The following is a 25,967-nucleotide window of genomic DNA, read 5'->3' as shown; positions in this document are numbered from 1 at the left end:
CTTTCAGTTCTAAAGCATTCTTTATATGCTTTCACTGTTTGAAACACTTTCCACCTGGCCCCTATTAACATTATCCTCTCATTCTGAGATTGAAATATATTCCTAATCTTCCAGGTTTTTGTATTTTCTCTTTTTCTTTAATACTTTCTTTACTGTCTCTTGAACAGCCATCTGCTGTTCTTGTGATACTATTTTCAGCATCACATTTTCCGGCGCCAAATCGCCTGATGCCTGTTCTCCCATTTTCATATAACTTCGCCTTTTTGCCTTGCACTTAGTTGTTTATTTACTCATTAATGTACAATTTCTTCCTATTTAACTCTAGCGTATGCTAAAAAAAAGACAGCCTGATATGTACCTGTCTATGCAGCGATAGCCAACAAGTGTGTGAGACCAGGCAACCAGCCACTTTGCAAAGAGCCGAAGTGAGAGTGCTTCAATCCCTGTAGAAATATTGCATATTGACAGAAAACGTCATAAGCGAAAGTGATGCGTCACCCACATTAAATATGGCGACTGCATTCTAGTGACTACTAGATTTCGATTCTGCCCTCAATCAGAAAAGAAATGCCTACAGTCATGCGCTCCTCTTGGTAACGTGCCCCACGCTTTTTAAAAATATTCAGGGCCTAAAACAGGCTTCGTAATAACCAATCCTCTTTTTTTACCTTTTACCTAAAACTGGAAACTGTTCAATTATAGTGTAAATAAATCTTTAACCATCCACATATCGAATTTATTTATCTAAGAAGTGATGAAAGCTAATCATTTTGCAAGATTATACGTAACAGTCTGAGAGAACCGGATTCACAATATTCATCTACATAAATCACATTTATCCGAAAGCACAGCTTGCAGTCTGAAGACCGTGACAGAAGGTTAAAACAAAACAAATGAGCAGGTATCCATTTTTCAAAAAAAGAGCTCCGCTGTCTTGGAAATGTAAAAGAATGCTTGTGTGTCTTTGTTTATTCATGTAATGCATGAATTAAAGAGTGAAAAATGCGCTCCTGGTTTGAACATCAAAGTGAGTGTGCTTTTTCCTAGGAGACAAAAGATTGAAAAAAATTAAAATGTATTTAACCATGTTCTGGTTCACCTCTTGTGGTCATCGTGTGCCTTCAGTCCATTGACGCTGGTCTGCAGCAATTCTCCAAACCAATCCAAAGGCTGCTCTCATGCTGCTGATACTGTTAAGCTGCATGAAAGCAGCGCCAGGATTGGCTGGAGCGAGCTGCCTTGAGGCTCCATCAGGCACTTGGGGCCTATGCAAGTTCTCCACCCAGCTATCTAACACAGCTGGGTGGAGAGGTTTAAAAGGTGCATGTCAGGCTGGCTGTCGCAAAACAATCTGCCAAAGTGACATGCGCACTCTTAAGTAGTAGAGTGAGCACCACTCCTCTGAAGCCAGTCAGCAGCAGTGGCCCAAACCCCAAACATGGCTCGGCTGGGGAAAGGGAAAAATAAAATGGTAATAAATTAATTGTATTACCATTTAATTTTTCACCTTTGTGGCAGCATGGAGTGAGGGCAGAAGGTTGCTCTTCTGCCCAAATAGAGTGGCTGCCGCTGGGTTTTTGTTCACATTATCCTTTCAGTCAAAGCAGCCTGTGTCCAGGGCCATTCTTATTGACGGCGATAGACCCTTCTTTCTTAATATTGTGATCAGTTTGCTTATATTTTATGATTTGTACTAAATTTTGGGGTGACAACCAATCTGGTTGAATGGGCCTTTTATTTTAAAAATATTATATCACGCGTAAAGCCAAAGATCACACCCACCAATACTAGAACTTCAGATAACTACCAGAACCACCCAACTTTTGCCCACACACGATAATGTACTATATGTCATATTGTTTTGTATTCTGTAATATGTAAATACCAATAAAAACATATATAAAAAAAATACAATAAAAAGATTGCCTCCCTGAAAGCAAATTGATGACGGAAACTATTTTTAGAGAGGAGTTGGAGAGTAGTTTCATTTTTCATGGGCAGTGGCAGATTTTGTCCTTGTTAAATTGTGGGCATCTCTGTAGATAGCATTGTTTTAATGAGTAGCACTTTCTCTTTGACTTGTGCCTGTAGGGATGCTTAAGCAAATGTTAGATTTCTCTTGGTCAGAGTTACACGTGTCTCCCCTCTTGGTTTGGGTAATTTCTGGGCTGCTGTGTTTTTATATATTTTGATAAGGGGCAAGCACTTTCTTTGGTGGTTCTACTAGTAATATAGTGCAGTTGACCTAAGTCATTTGTTTTTTCCCCACATAAGTGAGCTATAGGAAGGTCTCACTCACCCTAGCTGCACATTTTTTCTGATAACAAAAGATAAACATAAGAGTGGGTATAATTCTTATTTTGGTTTGTTAAAGGGGCATTTCACTCTTTAGATGACATTATTTATGAATTTAAATAATTTCAAGAATATGGCTTGCGCTATCAGCACACCTCCATTGTCTACCCTTTTATCTTGTTCACCCAAGCAACCGGTTGTTTATTTAAATTCATTATGCTTTACTAGGCATTATTCAGAATATATTTTGCTTCTTCCTGTATAAGATTTAAATTTATTGGTTAGCCCTTACTAATGTGAATTGATGTTTTAACAGTATCTTCTGAAGGTTAATGAGATCAAGATTAAGAAGGGAGTCGACTTACTTCAGAATCTCATAAAATACTTCCATGCACAATGCAAGTAAGTTCTAATACCATTATCATATGACTTATTGTATATTTAAAGGAATTAATATTTATCGGAATGTCAACTGTTGTTTAAATGCTTTATCATAATTTGTCAGAGGAAAAAAATGTGAAATAGTATTACTGCTGGAAGGTGAATTTTGAAGATTTACCTTATCCACATGGGGTATGCTGAGTTAAAACAAGCATACGGTAAGTTTATCTTCTAAAAAAGAAAATATTTTCTTCAAATGAATAATAAGTGGTTGGGGGCAACACACAAATTAGATAGTAAAAGAGAGCAACCTGTAACACGTGTTTGACTCCTTCCCATTCCCAAAATCATTGGATGACTCTTGTGCGTTTTGGTTTGGAAGTGGAAACTCTTTCATAGCAGTTTCCAAAAGTGCAAGCCAAGTGATGCACAATACTTTCTTCCACTGCAACCCTGGCTGCCATCTCAATCAATCAATATACAAGGTTTTTCGGGTAGTACCCATAAAATACCAATAGATGAAAAGGGGTAGAATGATAAAGATCTCTCTTCCCATAGATCTTCATCAAAGTCATTGGCACCGAATAGTCCTGCCTATCTGCGAGGATTTCAGAACACTTCCTAAAAACAGAAATCTATACATTTGCATCATATACACCCATAAATAACTCTCTGCTGCTTATGCAAGGCTAAAAAGACAACATTTTATTTTCAAATAAAAAAAAGTAAAAAAGACCAATTATTTTCTATGTCTCCATAAACAATAAGTGACCATAAGAAATCTATCACAAACCTTTTTGAAAAAGAAAAAACAACAAAGGGCAGAATTAGCCAATAGGCATCAAGGAGAAACTCAACTAATAAAACTGACACTGTGCCTTTAAGAACCTCGCAGTACATCCAGTTTCCCATCAAGCCTTGACAGTTAATTTTTTTGGCTCTTGGAAACAGGATGCTGGGCACTAAGCTCTGAGCTACCTTTTTTTAACAAACAATATAGGAAATCTTTCCCAAGCCTTTGTTTCAAGGCTTTTACTTAGCATCCTTTTAGGATTAAAGTAGGCTTTTTACCTTTTTTTCTGACAGAGGAGAGTTCTTTTTCTGTCAGAATGTCTTCACTTTTCGTGAAGTACCCTTCCTGTGGCAAGAAGATGGCACAAGCAGATCCACACAGGGTCTGTATTCATTGCCTTCCTGAGTATCATCATCATGACTCATGCAGACACTGTCAAAAAGTCTCAAGAAAAACATTAAGAGAAAAAGAAAAACATCAGGCTGCATTAACTGCAGAGAAAGCTGTTTAATTTACAAGAAGCCATGGGGAAGGTCAGCCTTTCACTAGAGTGCTTTCCTTCTGCTCCATGGACTCCCCAAGCTGCTGGTCCAAGGAGAAAGATAATCACAGGGAGAGGTTTCGGTACTGTTCAACATCGAATAGTGTGAGATTGAAAACAGGCAATCTGCCCATTTGCTTTCCATCGAGAGGTACTCCGCTGAAGCAGTCGACATCAAAGTGCCATTCAACATCAAAAAAGCACTGCCGCTCAACGTCAAGGCAATAGTCGGTGTTGAATACACCTGTGTCAACTAGACCGCCTCAGTCGACGTCAAGATTTCCTCCAACGACTTCGATGACTCCACCACCACCGTCACAACAGACTTAGACAACATCAAGGCAAATTATATGTCACCAAGATCTACATCTCCCTACAGTTACCACTAAGTTGGTTGTAAAGCTCACATAAGAGGAGCAGGTACTTCAGGTTCTGATTACTTTCAAACCTATTTGCCTTTTAGAAATATTCCTCAAACAGTTTGTTCATCTCACTTTCTCCTGGTCCAGTAACATCTCTGGGGTCATTGGCAGAACCGGCTTATCCTCCTCTTCCAAGATGAACCCCTTCTTCAAGGAGAACATGATCCCCTAGAAGTCATTATACTCGCGCTAGATCTAGGAGTTCATCTAAAAAAGTGTCTAGAACAAGGTTGTCTTCTCACTCAAGAAGATCAGACATAAGATCTGCAAGGTCTCACTCTCGTCTTTAGATACATGCACCTTCCAGGACAACAACCTCATGATCTTCTGTAAGGAATTATTTATTTATTTATTTAAAATTTTATATAGCGCGCAGTTACCCTTGGGCATCCCAGCGCTTTTCCAGACAACATCCGATGGTACGGAGGGACAGATTAGCGCACTACGCGGGAAACAAAAAGGTTTTAAGACCTTTGCGAAAACGCAGTGTGCACGACTCGGCGCGTAATTTTAGAGGAAGCGAGTTCCACAGCTTTGCCGTGTTAAATGAGAATCTTCTCCCACCCGTACGGGCCTTTTTGACTCTAGGGACTAGCAAGAGATGTTTCCGATCAGATCGCAGCGTTCTACTTGCTTTGTATGGAATAACTAAGTTTTTTAAGATGAGGGGGCCTTTCCCTGAGAGGATTTTATGGGCAGTGCAGAGTGCCTTAAAAGTCACTCTCTCCCGCCCTGGGAGCCAATGCAGCGCCTTCAATGCCGGTTTCGCTGATTGCGTCCTCGGGACATCCATAAGCAGCCTTGCCGCTGCATTTTGGACCTGCTGAAGGGTCTTGAAGGTGGATTCAGGGGCGCCCAAAAAAATGGCGTTGCTATAATCATGTCTAGATGTTATAAGACCCTGAATCAACAGCTTCCTCGATGTTACCGGTAGGAGAGGGAAGATTTTTCGAGCCGACCGAAGCAGGGCATAACACACTCCTGCGGTTTTCTTGGCTTGGGTGCGAAATGACAAGTCTGGTTCTAGCCAGACTCCCAGGCTCTTAATCACTTCTTTGGGGACCGGGAGGTCACCCATGCATCTCGGCCAGCTAATCGAAGGGAAAAGAGGAGTTTTACTCCCAAGCAGCAATATTTCCGTCTTCGAACCGTTCAACTTGAGGGAAGATTCTTCCATCCAAGTATGAATGTCCGACAGGCAGGAGTTCAAGGTGTCCGGGTTGTCAGCCAGATGGGATAAGGAAACCACCAGCTGCGTATCGTCGGCGTAGCTGACGATTTTGATGTTATATGGGGACACTAGGTCCTCCAGGGGGGCCATGTAAACATTAAATAATGTAGGGCTCAGGGAGGAGCCCTGTGGCACTCCACACTGGAGGGGAATTGATTTAGAACTCTCACAGCCATCCCAAACCTGGTAAGTTCGTCCGGAAAGAAAAGATCTCAGCCACTGCAGGGCCACCCCAGACACCCCTACCTCAGCCAGCCGCCGAATCATCACCTGATGGTTCACGGTGTCAAATGCCGCACTGAGGTCCAGGAGGATCACTGCCACTGACCCTCCTGAATCAAGAATACGTCTAGTTTCATCGACGACCGCCAAGAGGGCCGTGTCGGTGCCCTGACCTGGGCGAAAGCCGGTCTGCGAAACCCGGAGGAGTCCATTCGACTCCAAGAAGGCTGACAATTGCTTGTTGACCAGCCGTTCAGCAATTTTGCCGAGGCCCGGCAGCAGCGAGATGGGCCTAAAGTTCGACAGGTCCGAGGGATCCAAATTGGGCTTTTTTAAAAGAGCCTTCACAACAGCAGTTTTCCAAGTAGGTGGCACCACACCCTGGACAAAAGAAGCATTCATTAGGTCCGTCACGGGAGCCACAATGGATGCTGTTACCTGTTTAAGGAACCTCATGGTAACAGGGTCCCTGGGGGAACCACTTTTAACCGATGCTAAGGTTAACCGATACTCTCCAACCTTAAGTGACACTCCTCCAGCAGATGACCCCTCCACATTTAATGATGTACTAGTTAGAGGTGCTGCAAAGTTGAATATCGCAATGCCCACCACCACCTCGACATCTGTCATTTTTGTGACTCTAAATTAAAAGTCCTCTTCAAGACCTTTACTACCATTGGTCAAAGTCTTCTGGAGCCTGCTATGCAGCTGTTCTTGACACTGCATCTATAAGGCCTGTTCTTTCTAGACTTCTGAAGAAGTACAAACTGCTGTATCAGGATCCTCTTTTCCTAAGACAAGGTCCTACTCCGGACTATGGAAACAGAAGTTATTAGTCTACCGATACCTGGATGACTTGCTATTAAATAGTCCACCCTCAAAAACGACTCTAGCATTACAAAATGTCTCTACACATTTTCAAAGGTCTTCAAGACAATATAAAGAAATCATTGACCTACATGGTTACATTGACCAGATTAAATTGGCAAGTCATTCCTGTTTCAGATTAATAATCCGATTTGTCAATAGGCGTGGCCAAGCTGGCGACCAAGATGGCTGCACTGCATTGAAGCACTCTGAGCATCGCCCGAAATATTCACTACATTGGGCATCATCTGCTTGGAGTGCTGCTTGCTGGTCGGGTCGGAGCTGGATGGCCAAGATCAGATGCTGCCATGTCCTCCTTCTCACTGAGAGGCCCGCTTGCTGGGGCCTGACGCAGCCTGCGGAGGCCCGGCAGGGACAGGGTCCGCAGGTGAGCTGAGGGCGGTGCCGCAGGGGTGCAGGTTGCCTGCACCCTTTATACTTGTCCGAGGGCCCCACCAGGGGCTTCTGCGCCTGCGGGACTCCCCTGGCTGGTCCTGTTAGCTTCACAGAGAACATGGGCGCTGGTGCACTCACCCGGGCTGCTGTGCGAAGGGATCATGTGTGTGGCCTCTAACTGGTGCGCCAGGCCTGCTGTACTGCTCTGGATCCCGGCCGGGCCTGCCTGATATAGCGGCCTACTTTCTACATTGTTGGGCCCTTACTACACGAGCTGTCCCAGCTGCTGCTCAGGCGGTGGCCTGATAGGGCAGTAAGGTGCAGCATTGTTTCTGTGTGGCAATGCTGGGAGGGCCGCTGCACCTGCCGTTGCCAGACTGATCTGTGGTTCTTTCTATTTTGCCTCATTTGCTTTATGCAGCAGTGGTTGCCCACTTTTCTCTGTGCTGCAGATTTTCAGACCTAGGCTCATCCTTGCCTCTCTCCTGCCTCCTTCCATTCTCAAAAGGCTGGTGACTCAATTTTGCCTTCACCACATGTGCGAGCTGTTTTGCCAGATTGTGAGCTCCTGGAGCTGGGGTGCTTGTCATTTATTCCACATCTGAGGTTCACATTCTTTCCCTTGCAGATTTTGGCTGGCTTGACGCATTTGGCCATTTTGTTCAGCCTTTGTGGTTAGGCTCTTATTGTGCAATTGGAGTCAAATTTGCCATCGGCTCTAGAGGTCTGCTTCATGTTGTGCCTGACTTTCTTTAGTGTTGTTTATTATTAAATTCACCCCTACTATTTTTACTTCTGCTGCCTAGCTATTTCCACCTACTGGCTCATGCCTGATTGTTGCTCGTTGCACTCTCCATGATTACAGTTGGCTCTGGCACCATTTTCTTGACAGGAACAGCTCACATAAATCAGTGGGACACTGTGATCCTAGGCAAAAGCAGCTTACCTTTGAACCCACCAGGACCCTGCCCGTGTTTTCCCTCAGAATCCACCATTACCTCATCAAACAATGGCAGCCACCCCCGTCGGATGGGACAGCCGCTATTATGGCCAATCTACGTACCAGCTTTAATTCTAGATTTGACACCCAAGCACAACTCTTTGATGCCATGTCTGAGCGCCTGGATGGCCACAACGTGAGGCTCAATGGTGCGGAGCGCAGGATCTTGGAAATCGAGGATAGCAATGCTGATACAGCACAGCGTCTTGAACGTGTGGAGCATCTCCTCAAAACTACCACAGCTAAGAACGAGGACCTAGGGGTGAGGTATAGACTAAATAATGTTTGTATAGCTGGCATACCGGATTTCACCAACACGGGACGGATGGATACTTTTGTGGAACATCTATTGGCATAACTCTTCGATAGGCAGTCCTTTACAGATACTTTTATAGTCGAGAGAGTACACCAGACACTTGTACCCCAGCCAGTTCCTGGGGTGCTGCCCGAGAGATTATTGCCAGGCTCTTAACCTTTAGAGATCCTGATACCACACTACGTATGGACCGCAACAGGGGATCCCTTCAATATCGGGGATCTATGATCTTGCTATAATCCAGACTACTCCAATAGTGCAAGAGGCCTGTTGCAAATTTACTGACGTTAAACACACTCTCCAAAAGTTGGTACTAAAATATGGATTGCTCTGTCCAGCATGTCGACGACCGGCATCACATCTTCAACACCCCTGCAGATGCTGACAAGTTTTGTAAAAATCACTCCTCTGGTAAATCCCCTTCTGGCACAAGTCCTGGTGCAACGGCTTCTGAAGACTCTGCGCCTGCTTCGCCTGGGACACACCCATAGTAACCCATCCCAAGTGCTTTGTTGATGTTTATTTTAGTTATTTATTTTTATTCAAAGAGTTTTGTATAGCGCGAACAAGACCCTTGGGTATCAGAGCGCTTTACATTGTATGAGGTAGAATAGAGACAAGTTTAGTATAGTGCAACTATACCCAGTTAAATGATGTACTTAAGAATACAAAAAACACAGTTGATGGACAGAATGTAGAACAATGTCATACATTCATCCCAGTACAAGGATCTGGGCCTAAATCCATCGTTTGTTTGCACTCCACACCACCCTGGGTTAGACACTGGCTATATGCAAATCAGCTCTGACCCTGTGCCTCATGGGAACAGTCCAGTTCGAACTACCAAGCCATGTCTTTCCCAGACCGGAATCAAGCATCCAAGGACCGGTTTCTGGCTATCAGCCTTCATCAGCCTGGATAGCTTGACTCCAGTGGTGTGGAGAGCCTGGGACTCACGTCTGAGCATACCCAGCCCACTCTTGCATATGGTCATGTCTGAAATGGGGTGGCTGAGTGGGCTAAAGAATGGTGATGGATTAAACCCAGATCAGTTGACTGGGGGTGAGTGTTTAATTTGCTCAAACGCTCCGTCCATCATCCCCTTTTGTATCGCTTTGTACTTCAGAATACAAACAACACGATCAAGCACATTACAGGGTTAACACAATTATGCAGTGCACAAGTAAGATATGTGATACAACTCCTTATGTTGGAAGATTCGACTTACTGATCGCAATAAGTTTTAAATGACCTTTCCTAAGCATTCTATATTCTACTAGTTCTGTGACCAGGAATTTGTATAGTACTGTTTGAAAGGCTATCTCCCAAAGAGTTGTGGCCTATAAGTAACAGGTTAGTAAACATACATACAGTGACCAGAGGTAGACTCGGGAAACGCCTCAGTGCAAATGTATTTTAGTTGATTTCTCCTTTATAAACCATCTTCTCCACTCAGAGTCTTGATACATGTCGTACTGCCCTCGCGTATGTCCAACTCAGCCGGCGCCTTTCTTTTCACTTCCCTAGAGTAAAAGTTTTGATCAGGACTATGACATGGTATTAAAGCTGAGCCATCTTGTCTATGTGAGGAACTTGCTCATTAGAAATATTTTCGTTTCCCTCTTAAAAGTTGCTGTGTTTGTTATTTTTCTAATGTTAGGCGGAAGAGAGTTCCAGATTCTGAGTGCTGCTCCTGAGAAAGCTCTATCATAGGTTCTCTTCTTCCGGAAAAAGGTTGGTCTCAGAACCAACTCCTTTGCTCTCCTATTTGGTCTATTTCCTCCAGATATTTCAATTTTCTGGGCTTGGTATATTGGTGTATTGTAATGAAACGCTTTGTGTGTGATGCATGCCATTTTTAGTTGAATTCTGGCTTCGTACGGTAGCCAGTTTAATACTTTCAGGTGTGGAGAGGTATGGTCGCCTTGAGCCGGTGATAATTCTTGCAGCTGCGTTGAGGCATGCTTTTAATGGTGCTGTGGATATTTTAGGAAGACCTGCTCAAGTAGTACAACCATATTCAATCTTCGAGATGACCAATGATTGGACTGCTAGTTTGAGATCCGTTTGAGAGATGAAGGGTTTCACTTTTCTAATGTAGTTCAAATGAAAACGGGTACTTTTAGCCATTGCTTTGATGTGGGCTTTCATATCAAGGTTCTCGTCGAGTGTGATTCCTAGTGATTTAGCCGATTCAACTAAAGTAGGGGTGCAGTTAAGTGCTGTGATCATTTTAGACCATTCCTTGACCTCTGTGTGGTTCTTTGGTGGAGAAATTAGTAGGAATTCTGTTTTCCGAGTGTTTAGCTTAAGATAATTGATTGTTAACCAATGTAATGTTGTTTGTAAAGCCTCGTTCATTAGCCTGATGTCTTCTAGAGGCGCGATCTTGATGTATATCTGTGTGTCGTCCGCGTACATATGAAAGGATATTTTGGACTTTCGAAGAATTTCCGTCATCGGTTCGACATTCAGGTTAAACAATGATGGAGATAATGTAGAACCTTGAGGGACTCCAATCGTATTAGGGCATGAAGGTGATAGAGCTTGGTTGACCAGGAATCTTTGCGTTCTATTTTTGAGGAAGGATTCAAACCAATTCAGCACATTACTCGATATTCCCATCCTGTCCTGGAGCCTGTTCAGTAATTTTGCATGATTTACCGTGTCAAATGCAGATGACCGGTCTAGGAGGATGAGTAGACATGATCTATTTTGGTCTAGGGACTGTAGGGCATCATCGACTATATGTAGAATTGCTGTTTCCGTGCTGTGTCCTGTTCTGAAACCCGACTGACAGTCATCCAGTAGGGAGAATTTGTCAATGTGTTCGCTAAGTTGTTTTTGTACACATTTCTCTATTAGTTTGGCAAGTATAGGAATGTTGGTTACCGGTCGAAAGTTATTCGGATCAGACGGGTCCGATGTCGGTTTTTTGATAATGGGGACGACTTGCCCACTTTTTAGGCATTCTGGAAGTATCCCTTGTGAGAGAGAGGCGTTAATAATTCTTGTCCATATTGGAATCACGATATGGATGATTTCTTTCATGCATTTTGCTGGGAGAGGGTCGTTATAGTGGTTATTAGGTTTGATATCTAGTAGCGTTTTGGCGATGTTATTCTGGTCCAGCAACTTTAACGTATCCCAATGTGCCTTATTTTTTGCCCTATCCTCAATTATTGAGTTGGAAGAGTTGGTTTTTGCTCGTTGTGGGTCTTTGCCTGTCTAGGTTATCCGCTGCACTCCCGAGCTCACTTTCCAACATGTTGGATTTGTTGGTGAAGAATGTTGAGAATTCTTCGCAGCTTAGTTGTATTTTTGTGGTTTCATGGGCCGATTTGGCCAACTTGTTGGATTGTTGTTTTAATATTTCGAATAGTTTCCGGGGTCTATTTTTGACGAGATCCAGTTCTGATCTATTAAATTCCTTTTTGGAATTGAGGATCTTCTTATTGTATTCTTTTCTGTTTTTTTCTGAGGGATTTCAGTTCAGGAGATGAAGGATGTTGTCTCCATTTTCTCTCTGCTAGTCTCAGTTTCCTTCTTTCCTCATTCAGTGTCCCGTTAAACCATGGATTTTTATCCTTCTTTGTAACTCTTTTCAACGTGGCTCCTTTCGCATGAGTTAGCTGTGTGCATGCTTGGGAGAGGTTTAGCTCGGCTAGGAAGTTTCTAATAGTGTTGACCTGTTTGTCATTGTTGTCGTTCCAGTGTAGATTAAAATCCCCTAGGAATATATTATTTGCGTCAGAGTTAGCATTTGCCCTGATGATCTCCATTAGTTGTTCTATGAAGGATATATTGTTACCTGGTGGGTGATAGATTGCATGCAGGTTGCAACTTTGGTTGTTAGGTCTTATATTGAGACCCAGGTATTCGCAGGATTTGAGTGGTTATGATTGTATTTGGCTTACTTCTATGTCCGAACGGTGGATGCAGGCTATGCCACTCCCTGACTTTTTTTTATCTATCCAGTCTCACAATGCTATAGAGGGGGGGCCCTAGTAGATCCATGACCGGAGATGATGATTCCGATAGCCATGTTTCCGTGAGGCTTGTCATATCAATTTCCTGGTTAATGATGAGGTCAGCTATGTCTGATGCATGTTTAGCTGCAGACCTACAATTGATCAGAAGGCATTTCAGTGTTTTCCCAGTGTTGTTTGAGTTCAGATTTTGCGGTTCGGTGATTATCTGGACTTGTTGTAAGTTATTAAGGTTGGGTTTCCTTTCATTCTGCCTTGATGTTCTATTGGAATTGATCCGGACTGTTCTGATTTCCTCCCCTCTCCTATGTTCCGTCGCGTCATACTCCCGGAGTAGGGATAGGGTTTCTTCTTCTGTTAAGTCTTTGTTTCCTGTCAGGTCAATTATTCTATGTAGATAGCCCAAGGATCGTGATCTTCCAGTTATTTTCCTTGATTTAAAGGGTATTTCAAGATGGCCGCCACTTTTACATGCCTTCTCTGTGATAGCCTTTCTCTCTTTCTGTTGCAGAGTAGTCCTCTTTCACTTGCCTTTACCTGGGGCTACTTAGAAGACCCTAGCAGTCCTCTTTCGATTGTTCTTATTTGCTGCTCCCATTTTGGAAAGGATAATCTACAGACATGTACCCTTCACATTGACCTCCTGCACTCAAGATGGCCGTATACTAAGTCCTGGAGTGTGTGCCTATTGAGGATGCATTGACCTCAGTGAAGGGGGGGCTACTGTAATTGACCACAAGGCTGGATGTCCTCGGCGGCCGCCAATTTAAGGTCAGGCAAGCCGGGTTTTAGCTTCTCTGTTCTTACTTCCCCTTCCAGTGAATATTTCGAGTCTATTGGTCTTCTTTTCATATTGTTGGATTATGCATTATATGGTACTGTTATGCTATTTTCTCTTATATTGCTCCTTTTTCAATAATTATTGCCGATATACATTTACTGTTCCTCCCGTGCTTTGTCACCCCCTACGGTATAAACCACTGTGTTGGTATCTCTGTTTTCTTTTTGGGATAGCTGGGTTCTGCAACCTATGTTTCGGCTGGAGTGAGTGAGGGATATTGTTGTTTGTTTTTTTGCATCATGTTTTGCTGAGGCCTTTCTACTGCTGTGGTACACACTAGGTTTACCTTTACGTGCTTCCTTTATACATATTATAAGCTGCAAGCAGCATGCCCTCAGTTGCTAGTAGAAACGAGTTTTTCTCAACCTCCTGCATGTTATGGAATATTAAAGATTTGACCAATCCTCGAAAAGGGAAGCAGGTCCTCGTTCATTTGCGTCACCACGGGATCCAGGTGACCTTCCTTCAGAAAAACGCATTTGGCCCCCAGTCCAGACTGTAAATACGCAACCACATGGGGTACGCAGAGCTATTTGTCTCGCTATAGTTCCTACTCACATAAGCTGTGCATCTTAATACATAGCAGTGTCCCCATTCAGCTGATCTGGACTGCAGCAGATTCTGTTGGTCGATACTCGTTTGTGATGGGCGAGTTGGCAGGTCGAAACAGTGTTACTAGTTAACGTCTATGCACCAAACACTGACTCCCTTACTGAGTTATCATCACGGATCACCAAATACCAGACTGACTATATTCTATTGGGAGGCGACCTGAATTTCACCTGACACCCAGAGCTTGAATTCACTAGCTCTGCAGCCAATTCCAAACCTTGTTCTTTACAGTCCCTTACAGACCTCTGTTACACATTTTATTTGACAGATGCATGGTGGCAAACATTTCTCAAAAGGAGTGAGTGAACTTTCTACTCTGCTCCGCACAACGCGTGCCTCCAAACATGCTCTTTGGTTACACACTATATTTCATTTATCTTGCACGCTGTCTGACCACGCCCCTGTGGTGATCACACAGGGTTGCAAACTGTCTCCCATTTGTCCATAATCGCCATGGACCCTCTTGTCCGACATTTCCAGGAAAGACATCTTCATAGGGGCCTCAGTTTCTCCCATAGGACACTACTAGCTTCCCTTTATGCAGACGACATAATGTTGTTTGTTCGCGATCCCGCAATCAATTTGTCTCTACTTGTGCGCGAGGTGCAGCGCTACGGCGTTTTCTCTGGATTGTGTATTAACTGGAGCAAGTCCAAGTTATTTCCACTCATGGATGCCACTATGCAGTGTGATCTTGATTTTGCCCTGCAGTGGTGCACAGACTCTGCTTAGATATCTGGGCATTCATATCCATAGGGAGCACTCAAAAGTAATGCGCCACAACTATCGACATGCTTTGACAAATCTTGAGACGCAGGTTGAAAGGTGGATTAAGCTTCAGCTGGGTATGGTTGGGCGTATAGCAGTTACTGAAATAATGGTGCTGCCCTGCATTCTTTATCTTTTTTTTTAAACATTCCCATTGCCTTAACTAGCATCTTTTTTACCTCCCTGCTTGGGCTAATCATTCGACTAATATGGGCCTGCTCCCGGCCTCGCATCCGCTGGTAGGTTATCACACTTCCCTATGAGCACAGCAGTTTTGGAGTGCCCGACCTTCAACTCTGTTTATGTAGCCCAAGCGCATTATGCTTAATACTGGTATCTTCCGGATACCATTTCTCAGTTCCTGAATGAGAACAACTACCACATCTTCCTCTTCACCGTCCTGAAGCCTTCAGAAGCGGTCGCTCCCCGCGCTGCTCCCCGCACTGCTGTGGTATCGTAGCGCTTTACACTGCCAGATTGGTTTACTACCAGATAGTTCGTGAACTCGCATTGCTCCTACTTCCATTAGTGCCTGTCTGCCATTAATATTTTTATCGTAGCGCTATATTTCGAAAACGCGCATTAGTGCCTACCTGCTGTTTACATATTTATCGTAGCGCTATATTTTTCAGTAGCATTGTATTGTGCTTGGCTGCCTTTGGCTGAATAATTTCATTTGTGCATAGCGTTCATCTAGGGTTGTGCCCCATTCCAGTTTCGATTTTGGCCTGCTGCCATTTTGTTGTTTGTTGTGGTGCCTCCCTGCCCGGCTCTCCACCCCGCTCCCGCCTCCCAGCTGCTCCTTCCTCGTCCCTCCCCTTCCACCATCCATATATGACAGATGCCTTTGCGCGCAGCGTTTCACGCGCAGCGGACACGCCCCATGCGCACCGAAGGTGCGCCAAAGGTAAGCCTGTCTACGCCCGTCCGCGCCTGGACCGCGCCCAGCGCCAGACCCGCTGCCCACCGCAACTCCCACTCCACCCGCTTAACATACGACGCCGCAACCCTCTCAGCCCTTAACCCCGGCCAAATCCCAAACTGCTACCAAGCCGCCCAAGGACACACCCATGGACCTTTCACCTGCCACTCCTGCAAATTCGACTGCATCGGGACCCACACCAAATCCACAAACTCCAAACAGTGCTCCGACACTAACCACCTGAAGTGCATCCTGCTCAACACCCGCTCAATCCACAAACACTCCACTGAACTCTGGAACCTTCCCGACACCACATCTCCGGACGTCGCCTTCCTTACGGAAACATGGATGAACGCCTCATCAGCGCCCGACATCGCCATAGCCATTCCGGACGGCTACAAGATCATCCGAAAGGACCGCAGCAACCAAACAGGAGGAGGCATTGCCATCGTCCATAAAGACACCATCCACATCACGACCAATTCCGACGATATCCTCGCTACCGCCGAACACCTTCACTTCCAGATCCACACCGACCCCAAGACCACACTCAGAGGCACCCTCATCTACAGACCACCAGGACCCCGTACACAATTCAGCGAAGACGTCACTGACTTCATCAGCCCACATACCCTCCCCTCCGAGAACTACATCTTACTGGGAGACCTCAACTTTCACCTGGAAAAGAAAAACTACAGCAATACCACCAACCTTCTGGACAACCTGGCCAATCTCGGACTCAAACAACTTGTTCACACCCCCACCCACCTTGCCGGACACACGCTCGACCCTATATTCTCCTCCAGCAAGCACATCTCCTTCGATCACACCACAGCTCTCCACTGGACGGACCACAGCTGCGTTCACTTCAACTACAAAAAGACCACGACCCACAACTCCCCACAACCTATTCCCCGAAGAAACTGGAACAAAATTACCACCGACCAGCTCTTCACATCGCTTCACCAAAACCCTCCTGCCAAATCATCGGACCCAAACCAAGCAGCCACCAACATCACACAATGGATCACCCACAGCGCCGACGAACTAGCACCCTTGAAAAACCACCAAATCAAGCAGGGCAGCAAAAAAGCCCCCTGGTTCAACGACGACCGTAAGAAATCCAAGAAGCTCTGTCGTACCCTCGAGAAAGCCTGGAGAAAAAACCCAACCACTGACAACCTGGCCTCCTTCAAGAACGCCACCCGCAAACATCACCAACTCATCAGATCCACCAAGAAATCAGCATTCAAGGATCGACTTGACAACAACGCACAAAACAGCAAGGAACTATTCAACATCGTCAAAGAATTCACCAACCCCACCGCCGGCACCAACGACATCACTCCCTCCCAAGACCTCTGCGACTCTCTATCCTCATTCTTCCACAACAAAATCGCCGACATACATAACAGCTTCAAAAACCAGCCCGAAGACCAGCCCTCTTCACCCACCCCCAAACCAAAACCGCACTCCAACAACCTTTATGCCTGGAACCCAATCACCACCGAAGACACCATCCGCCTGATGAACTCCATCCACTCAAGGATCGCCATCCGACCCATGCCCCCACCACATTTTCAACAAAGCAGACTCGATCATCGCACCCCATCTCCGCGATGTCATCAACTGTTCCTTCAACTCCGCTACCTTCCCGGAAAGCTGGAAACATGCCGAACTCAGCGCCCTCCTGAAGAAACCCACAGCAGACCCCACTGAACTTAAGAACTACCGCCCCATCTCGCTCCTCCCATTCCCTGCCAAAGTCATTGAGAAAGCCGTCAACAGTCAGCTCGCCACCTTCCTCGAAGCCAACAAATCCCTCGACCCCTCACAGTCCGGCTTCCGAGCCAAACACAGCACCGAGACCGCCCTCATCGCAGCAACAGATGACATTCGCACTCTACTGGACAACGGAGAAACAGCCGCCCTTGTCCTACTTGACCTCTCCGCAGCCTTCGACACAGTCTGTCATAGCACCCTCATACAACGCCTCAGCAACGTCGGATAACAAGGAAAAGCATTGGACTGGATCATCTCGTTCCTCGCTGGAAAAACCCAGAGAGTCCGCCTCCCCCCTTTCAGATCAGAGGCCACCGAAGTCATCTGCGGCGTACCACAAGGATCATCACTCAGTCCCACCCTCTTCAACGTATACATGAGCCCCCTCGCATCCATCGCGCGCCAACACAACCTCAACATCCTCTCCTACGCAGACGACACCCAGCTGATCCTTTCTCTCACCAAAGACCCAAACACCGCCAAAACCAACTTACACGAAAGAATGAAAGAAGTAGCCGAATGGATGAAGAACAGCTGTCTAAAACTGAACTCGGACAAAACGGAAGTCCTCATCTTAGGTTCATCCCCCTCTGCCTGGGACGACTCTTGGTGGCCACCGGCCCTGGGAACCGCACCCATTCCTACGGATCACGCACGTAACCTGGGCTTCATCCTGGACTCCTCCCTCTCGATGACCAGACAAGCCAACGCCGTCTCATCATCCTGCTTCAACATCCTACGCATGCTCAAAAAAGTCTTCCGCTGGATCCCCACCGAAACAAGAAAGACGGTCACCCACGCACTGGTCACAAGCCGACTGGACTACGGTATCACCCTTTACGCCGGAACCACAGCCAAACTACAGAAAAACTCCAACGCATCCAAAACGCCTCAGCCAGACTAATACTGGACATCCCTCGTCAAGCTCACATTTCCGGTCACCTGAAAGACCTCCACTGGCTCCCCGTCAACAAAAGAATAACGTTTCGTCTCCTCACCCACGCACACAAAGCCCTATACGACCTAGGACCCGAATGCCTCAACACGCGACTGTCCTTCTACACCCCCACCCGCCAACTACGATCGTCCAATCAAGCCCTCGCAGCAGTCAGCGCATCCATAGATCCACCATGGGGGGCAGATCCTTCTCCTACTTAGCGGCCAAGACCTGGAATTCTCTCCCCACCCACCTCCGCCTTAATCAGAACCACCTCTCCTTCAGAAAGCAACTTAAAACTTGGATATTCGATAAGTAAAAGCACCCCCCCCAAGCGCCTTGAGACCCTCTGGGTGAGTAGTGCGCTATATAAATCTCTGAACTTGAACTTGAACTTGACACCATACTCTGCCAAGGACTACTGCGTGACCCCAACACAATTCAAACGCTAGCCACTACTAGTTGGGCATGGTTTAAACTTCTGTGGTATCTCAGTGGGTTAACTCTTTATTCCTCTCATATCCCACTCATAAGCAACCCTTGGCTCTCACTCACTCTTGAGTATCTAGTGCAGTATACGCTTGGTGCGTACAACTGTGGGTCGCGGGCGGCCTGTTTCTAGAAGGTGTGCTCAAGACCAGCCCTATGATGGCCAAAGCAGATCAATCGTCGATTAAGGATAGATTTGAATTCCATCATTAACACAATACATTATGGGCAGTGCTGCCTGCCTACCCAACTGAACCCAAAGACTTTTCACCATTCACATTGCTGATCGCGTCCCCAGACAATAGACATCTGGTCTCTAAATTATATCATATTTCCCTACAGTTAAGGCCTGCCGGGCTGGAGAAAGCTGGGGCAGCCTGGGAGCCTGGCCTGGGTACTCCTATTTCCGAAAAGGTTTGGTATTACTGCTGTATGCAGACAAACCTTGTGCCAGGTAGTCACCGGCATAAGACATTACATTATAAATATCTACACAGAGCCTTCACTACCCCCGATGGGCTGGCGAAATTTGACCCTACCAGAATTCGCAAGTGCCCGAAATGTCTGGGGGCAATGCAGACTTCTCCCATTTGACATGGACTTGCGAGATGATAGCAACCTACTGGAAGTGTATCTTTTCCACTTAATCTCTTATGATCGAGAGTCCACTTTGGGCTGACCTCCTTATGGCCTTATTGGGGTATGTTAAGCCATTACCACTAGCAGACTTGCTCTAACTTTAGCTAAACGGCAAATTTCACTTCATTGGGTTACACACAGTCACAGCTTGACTGAAAGACTTTTTCTTCTGTGACACTACTTTCAAATTGTAAGCTTCACTGCAGCCAGTTGCATCAAGGCCTAAGGATATTTGGAAACCTCTGCGGAATTATTTGTTCTCCTTGGTTGATTTGGTGGATGATGTATCAACAGATTAGTCTCAAGTCCTATGCCATCTATTGTATTCGACACCCCCCTGTATTGTTTTATGGCAGCTAATGTGCTTTCATTACCTTTTTTTGTGGTAGGCTGTGCTTTTTGTATTTCTCCCTTTGCCTGTGTCTCTTGACCTCAGATATATGTATTCCTCTCGCTTTGGGTAACCTGTTGTACTTCATATGTGTAAACTTTTCTTTTACTGTCATTACGGTAATTGGCTTCACTGTATGTATTTGTTGAGAAATTATAAATAAAGTTTAAAATATACATATATATCCGATTTATCACAAACGCAATTGGAAAGAGAGGTCTGTCCAGCAGCAATACCTACTTGGCATGTGAAGATTTGTAATACAAGTGCCTATATCATTTGGGTATAACCTTGAAGATATATATGCAAATTTTGCCTTTGTGCATTTTATTTGCAGGGAATACAAATCCCAAGAAAATTTGAATGCATTTTGCATTGGCCGATTTAAGAGATTGTGTATAGCACAACCCTACTTTGACATCACATAATGAGTTCCCTATGTCTCTTTGAGAAATATATTTTAAAAAAGACCAAATATGGTTGTGTGAGGAATTTAGTAATGGAAAGTTCTGGCTATTTATATATGAGTTGACTGCATGTGTTTTAGTCCCAAATGTCGTTAAAATATTTTTTTTATTCCAGTTTCTTTCAGGACGGCTTGAAAGCTGTGGAGAGTCTTAAACCTTCAATTGAAAAACTTTCAACAGACCTACATGCTGTAAGTAATATTGGTTTTAAACATGTTGGGATAGAGGTCAGTGTTTTCTAATGACCATTGAATTCGTATTCTGAGGTAGCCCTCATTTTAGTTCTTACTGTATGTTTGGCTTAGTTTAGCAACTTTGAGCATTTTGTTTAAAACTGAGAATGTAGACACTCAGTGTGTGTTAGTAGCCAATGCTTCATAGAAATGTGTAATTGAGCTGCTGTTATGTATCGAATCACTAACAAGTTTTAACATTTTCTTTATAACGTGCCAGGTAAATAGTATTTTCTTTCTATGTGTATTTTATTACCTTCATACGATGCAAGACCAGAACTGCCATAAGCACCGCTGAACACCAGATATAAATATATTGTACCACATTGGTACCCTTATTTCAGTGTTCCATGCCATCAAAAACAGACAATTCACAAATTCTTTGGAAGAAAGTGGGTGTGTGATTTTCTATGTTTTACAAGTTTTGGTAGCTGTGGCGTAGACAAATTGCACATCTACTAAGCTCAATAAACTAAGGGTTTTGTAAATAAACATCCAAACAAAAGTCCGAGATGAGATACAGACAGTATTTAAATGTACTCTAGATCGTGTCCTAACACCCTCTTACCAATGAGGTGTACAATTGATTGTAAAGTATAATCAAAATACATAAATTCTCTGTGACACTGGAGTACACAGAACTCTGTTCATTATTATTATTGTGCCAAACAACCAGTCCATTAATTTTTTTCTCTTATATCCATTATTTTTACCACTTTAAGTGCTGTGGACAGCCTTGATTGTAAAGGGCAAGCATTCAATCACATCTGACTGCCAGAGGGTATTTTCAAGGGAATCGACAGAGCACCAATCTCTGTTTTTTTCTTATCAAACCTTCAACAGAATATCTCTGGACCCAGTGGGCCAGTTATCTTCATATATGGATTGTTTTGCTCCTGGTGGCTAGGACTAGCCACCAGGAACAATTTCAACAGGCCTTCTGTGCTCTAAAAGAGGTGCACTCTTAGTGGGGAGCTGGATTTACTGGCTCCCTACACCAGCCTTCTATACTGCCTGGCTCCTGGTTCTACTCGCCTGCTGGTGGGGGCAATTTGACCTCTGCAATAACAAGCAGAGCACCGTCCTACCTGCACTTCTCAGGCCCCAGAGCCTCTAGGCTGTCTTACAGAACACCCAGGGTGGCAGTGGAGTACTGGTCTTTCCCCCAACTGGTCCTTAGTGGGCATAAGGGGCCAGCGCTACAGACCTTGGAGAGACTCATCCTGGTCCTGGGATCAGCTGGATTGAAAGTCCTTAGTCCATCTTGGAAGGGCATCCGGTGACTCCTCTTTTTAGGTGGGCATTCTTCCACTATAAGGAAAGAGGTGTGGCGCCGCGGCTAGGGCGACTGACTCCGGAATCTGGGGATCACGGTTCGATCCCCGGCACCGGCGGCAAATTAGCCCAGCACCATGTGACTCTGGGCAATAGCTTGCTTAATCTTCCCGGCGGGTGATTGTGCGCTTTACAAATGTGGATTATTATTATTATTGTCTTCCAGGTCCAGGATCTCCTTCACTGTCTCTCCTCTGTGTAGCTGTTTTTAAATGGGGGTAAAAAGTTCTAAATCCCAGACACCCGTGGCCAATCCTAGGATGCCACACCATCCCTCCACCCCTATCCCAGCCCTCCTGCACAGTATTCTGGTACAATCTATCAAGGTGACTTGAAGTTTTTTTGTACAGAAAGAGCTCCTCTAAGGGCATCACTGCGAGATACCATCCCCCCAAAATGTTAAAAAGGGGGCCCTCCAGTGTTGGCTGTAGAGGTCTGGTCTTCCTTTTTTGTTCAGTGGCCCTGGGCTTGCCCAGTTCAGGTGCTGTGTGACAAGCTGATTGTCAGATGCAGATTCTCCCCACACACCTTCCTTTCTCAGGTAGTGAATCACTGATAATGACTCCTTTTGTATGAGGAAGCCTTTGCTCTCTCTGCTGGGGAGCAGAATAATTAGCTTGGCCTATTAGGGAGGACACAAACCTAGAATCTGATTATGAGCTGAACCAGAGAAATATGACAATTCCTTAAGTCCCATAAGATAGGGTTTGGGAACTACAATTGGACTGGACTGGACTGTGTAGGCCTAACCTAAGTGAAGTGAAACTGTATTTAAAGTCCAATTTAGACTTTTTGTATTATACAGTGAAAGTACTAAAGATTTTCCTGTAAACCCTTCTCGCCTATCTATGACGGCGCACTAATATATAAGGCCTACCCAAGATCAGTACCACTCTTTGCAGAGTCCCTTTTACGCTAGGCTACCTGTGTGCAATTACCGGGCTGCCACAGTGGTAGTCTCACGTGCAACCTGCACACGTGTTCATGTGTAACAGCCTAGTGCAGACTACCCTAGCTGCTTCGCACCAGCTTTTTCTTAAAAGGCAGACACTAGTGGAAGCATGCGCAGTCCAATTGCTGTGAAGTTACTGTGAGTGAGATAGATGGTGAGACTAACCCAAGTTAAAGTCCAAAAACCAGGTAAAACCTTGGTGGACTAAATGGGCAGAACCCAATTGTTACAATGCCTACATTTCATGACAGGTGTCTGAAATATTCCCTTGTCAGAACATAATTACCCCCAGAAGGTGAGAGTTATCTTATTGGTTCCCCCACTTTACAACATAATGACCTATTTCTGATGGAAATTCTAACCACAGATTATTCGCCTGGTGACTGTTTCCCAGGCATCAGACTGGATCGAGAAACATTTAGAGCAGTTTCCCTACAAGCTGATAGCTGCCGTTGTGCAGCTCCATGCTGATTTTGCTCCACTCTGAATGTGACAAACAGAGCCTCCTACAAGCGCCACTCCTGCACTGACATCAGTTCCTTTCTTTCTGTTCCTTTAGACATGGATTGGGAGCTTCTCCTTGACCTTTTGACCAGCTACTTTTCAAAATGTTACCAATGTGCAAGGGGAAATGTCTCCCTAAAATAACAGGGTTTAAATTCTGCAGGGGCAGTTGCAAACAAGATGTCTGTGATGGATCCTCACAAAGTCTGTTTGTGGTGTCTGGGGTCAAAGCAGGAATTCAGGACCTGCAGTGACGGTGCCCAGATGATCCCCAAGCCTATACGGGACTGTGAGGCTACATGTTACATCACCAAACACAAGAAAACTCCATGCTGTGACCTTTCAAAGTAAAAAACGATGGTCCTGTTCCCTCTGTAGATCGATGTCTCGCTTTGCGGTCTTCGTGCAAGACTACAAAGAAACAAGAAATCTAAGCTGAATCAGCCCCGCTCTGCCACTCTTGAACTTCAGAGATCATGCGATGACGTCAGTGTGCCCAGTGGCGTAGGAAAGGGGGGTGCGGTGGGTGCGGGCCACCTTGGGTGATATAATAGCAAACATTTGTTTTTTAAATTATAACATTTTTTGGGAGCTCACAACACTTTTTGCTGAAAAAATAATATCATTTAGAACGAGTTTAATAACTAAGTCGGACAATTAATTAACCTCAACATGTCAACATAATACTTATTGAAACTTTTTAGCTCAGTCAACAAACGCAACAAAACGCTGCTGAACTCGATGCTGTGTAGTGGAGAGCGTATGGATAAGGAAGGGGAGGAAATGTTTCTTTACACTGAAGTCTGTCTCTGCAGTTTGTGCTCGAGTGAGACATAAATAACTGTTGACTCATCATCCTTCAACCTGCAACCAATCCTAAACGCTGCCGTGCCGGTCAGTCATCTCACGTCATTCTGTTGAGTTAGTTGTGCATCATTATTGAAGCTTATGAATGCAGTGCAGAATTTATTTTATTACATTTTTTAGTTCATTGATTCATTGTGATCATCCTCTTCTCTATGATATTGAGTTTGGTAAGTAACATAACGTTATGATACATGCTATTTTTACGTTAAGCCGAGGGTGACAAGAAATTTTCCGCACCAGGTACCACCTGACCTTACTACGCCACTGAGCGTGCCTCCCAGTCTTGTTCCCAATCTCCATCGAAGCCATATTTGAGTTTGGTCCTGATGCACCCTGAATTTCCAGGTTGGAGTAAGTTGAGTCCTTCGGGGATGCTGTGCTGCATATATTTGGCACATCTTCAGGCCCAAGGATCCAGTCTTTGCCAGCGGGTCTGCCCTCTGCGCTTGGAACTGCATCAGGATTAGCACTGGCTCTAGTGCAGACTTCGGTTCAGGCACCAGTCCCAGCACCGGTTTCTCTCACATCAAAGCCTGTTGCCTATTTAGGATGAGGATGTACACCCCATAGTGCTCTTCAGCTCTGAAGTGGATCCACTCCAACTTCGACTGAAGTTCCGCCTGATGTGCAGCCACACAGCAAACCCGTCTGATGTCGATAATTTTCTTACAACATGGTACAACACAGACCTCAGACATTAATTTTAACACAGAGTTAGACAACGATAATTATGCTGATGGTGACAATTATGTTCCTTGACATGGAAAAAAGAAAACTGGTATGAAGACCCTCAGGATGCCAGTGGGCTGGACACTTCACCGGCTAATGGCAACATGTCAACCTTCCAATTCTCCCAGTGTGGCCACATAGGAGAACACCTCTTTTGCTGAAGTTATGTGAAGAGTGGCTGAAATGTTGGATTTGCAACTACCAACCATGGAAGTAAAAAGTAATGTACTGACAGAAATCTTGCAATCAGGTCATTCTCACACAGTGCCATTATTACCATTAACGAGGCCATTCCAAACACTTTTTAGGCGCTCGGTCTAAGCCTTTTTCAGCATCATCTGCTATTAGATAGGTTGTTGTTTGCCATCCCCTGCACCTGGCAACTATGCCTTTCTAACACAGTACCAGACTGCAGAGAGTCTGGTGGTACAGGAGTCAGCAAGCAAAGTAAATCCTAATGCCTTGCCTACCACTCCACTTGAGCGTAAGTTGAAACGTATAGAAACATTTGGTGAACAGATGTTACTACACTGCCCTCATTCTGATATCCGTAAATGCCAGCTGTCTTGTCAGCCGCTACTCCCATGCCATTTGGGACACACTGGCACACATTTTACTAGCTCTTCTGGACAACCTTAGGACATACCTTTCCCAGGCTATTCAGAAATGCCAGTATGCTGCAAAATGTGTAATCAGATCTGGACTGGGCACTTCGGTTCCATGACTGGATAAGGTCCGCTGGCGTCTCATGGGATGTGCATGTATCCTTAATGGACCTGCGATTTGACTGCTCTCGACTTTACTTCATGAAAGTGGACTCAACCGTGGAACATTTCAAGGAGAGCAGAACAGCGCGTTTTGGTTCTTTTTGGATCTCACAAGGCAATTCTATAAGCAATTTCACTTTTTATTGGTTATGGTAGAGGCATACTCCAACCCAGCAGGCCTTTCATACATTTTGTAGCAGAGTCCACAGTTCTCAGAATCAACTAGACAGCAAGGACAACGTGCAGCTCAATTCCTCCCCATCCTTTGATCAGCTGCGA

At 44.9% G+C, this 25,967-nt stretch overlaps 1 protein-coding gene across 4 annotated transcripts in view; it reads left to right on the top strand.

The window, feature by feature from the left end:
• The window catches only part of ASAP2 (ArfGAP with SH3 domain, ankyrin repeat and PH domain 2), a 1,060,322-nt gene that overhangs the window by 361,927 nt on the left and 672,428 nt on the right, over positions 1–25,967 (top strand). For all 4 annotated transcript variants that reach the window (XM_078647831.1, XM_078647829.1, XM_078647830.1 and 1 more), the window contains exons 7-8: positions 2,612–2,697; positions 20,417–20,492. In XM_078647831.1, the coding sequence (XP_078503957.1) occupies positions 2,612–2,697; positions 20,417–20,492 (162 nt within the window). The remainder of the gene's footprint in view (positions 1–2,611; positions 2,698–20,416; positions 20,493–25,967) is intronic.

Source organism: Lissotriton helveticus, chromosome 6 (assembly GCF_964261635.1).
Source record: "Lissotriton helveticus chromosome 6, aLisHel1.1, whole genome shotgun sequence".
Lineage (NCBI taxonomy): Eukaryota > Metazoa > Chordata > Amphibia > Caudata > Salamandridae > Lissotriton > Lissotriton helveticus.
The sequence above is the reverse complement of the archived record's forward strand: the minus strand, read 5'-3'. Positions and strand labels throughout refer to the sequence as shown.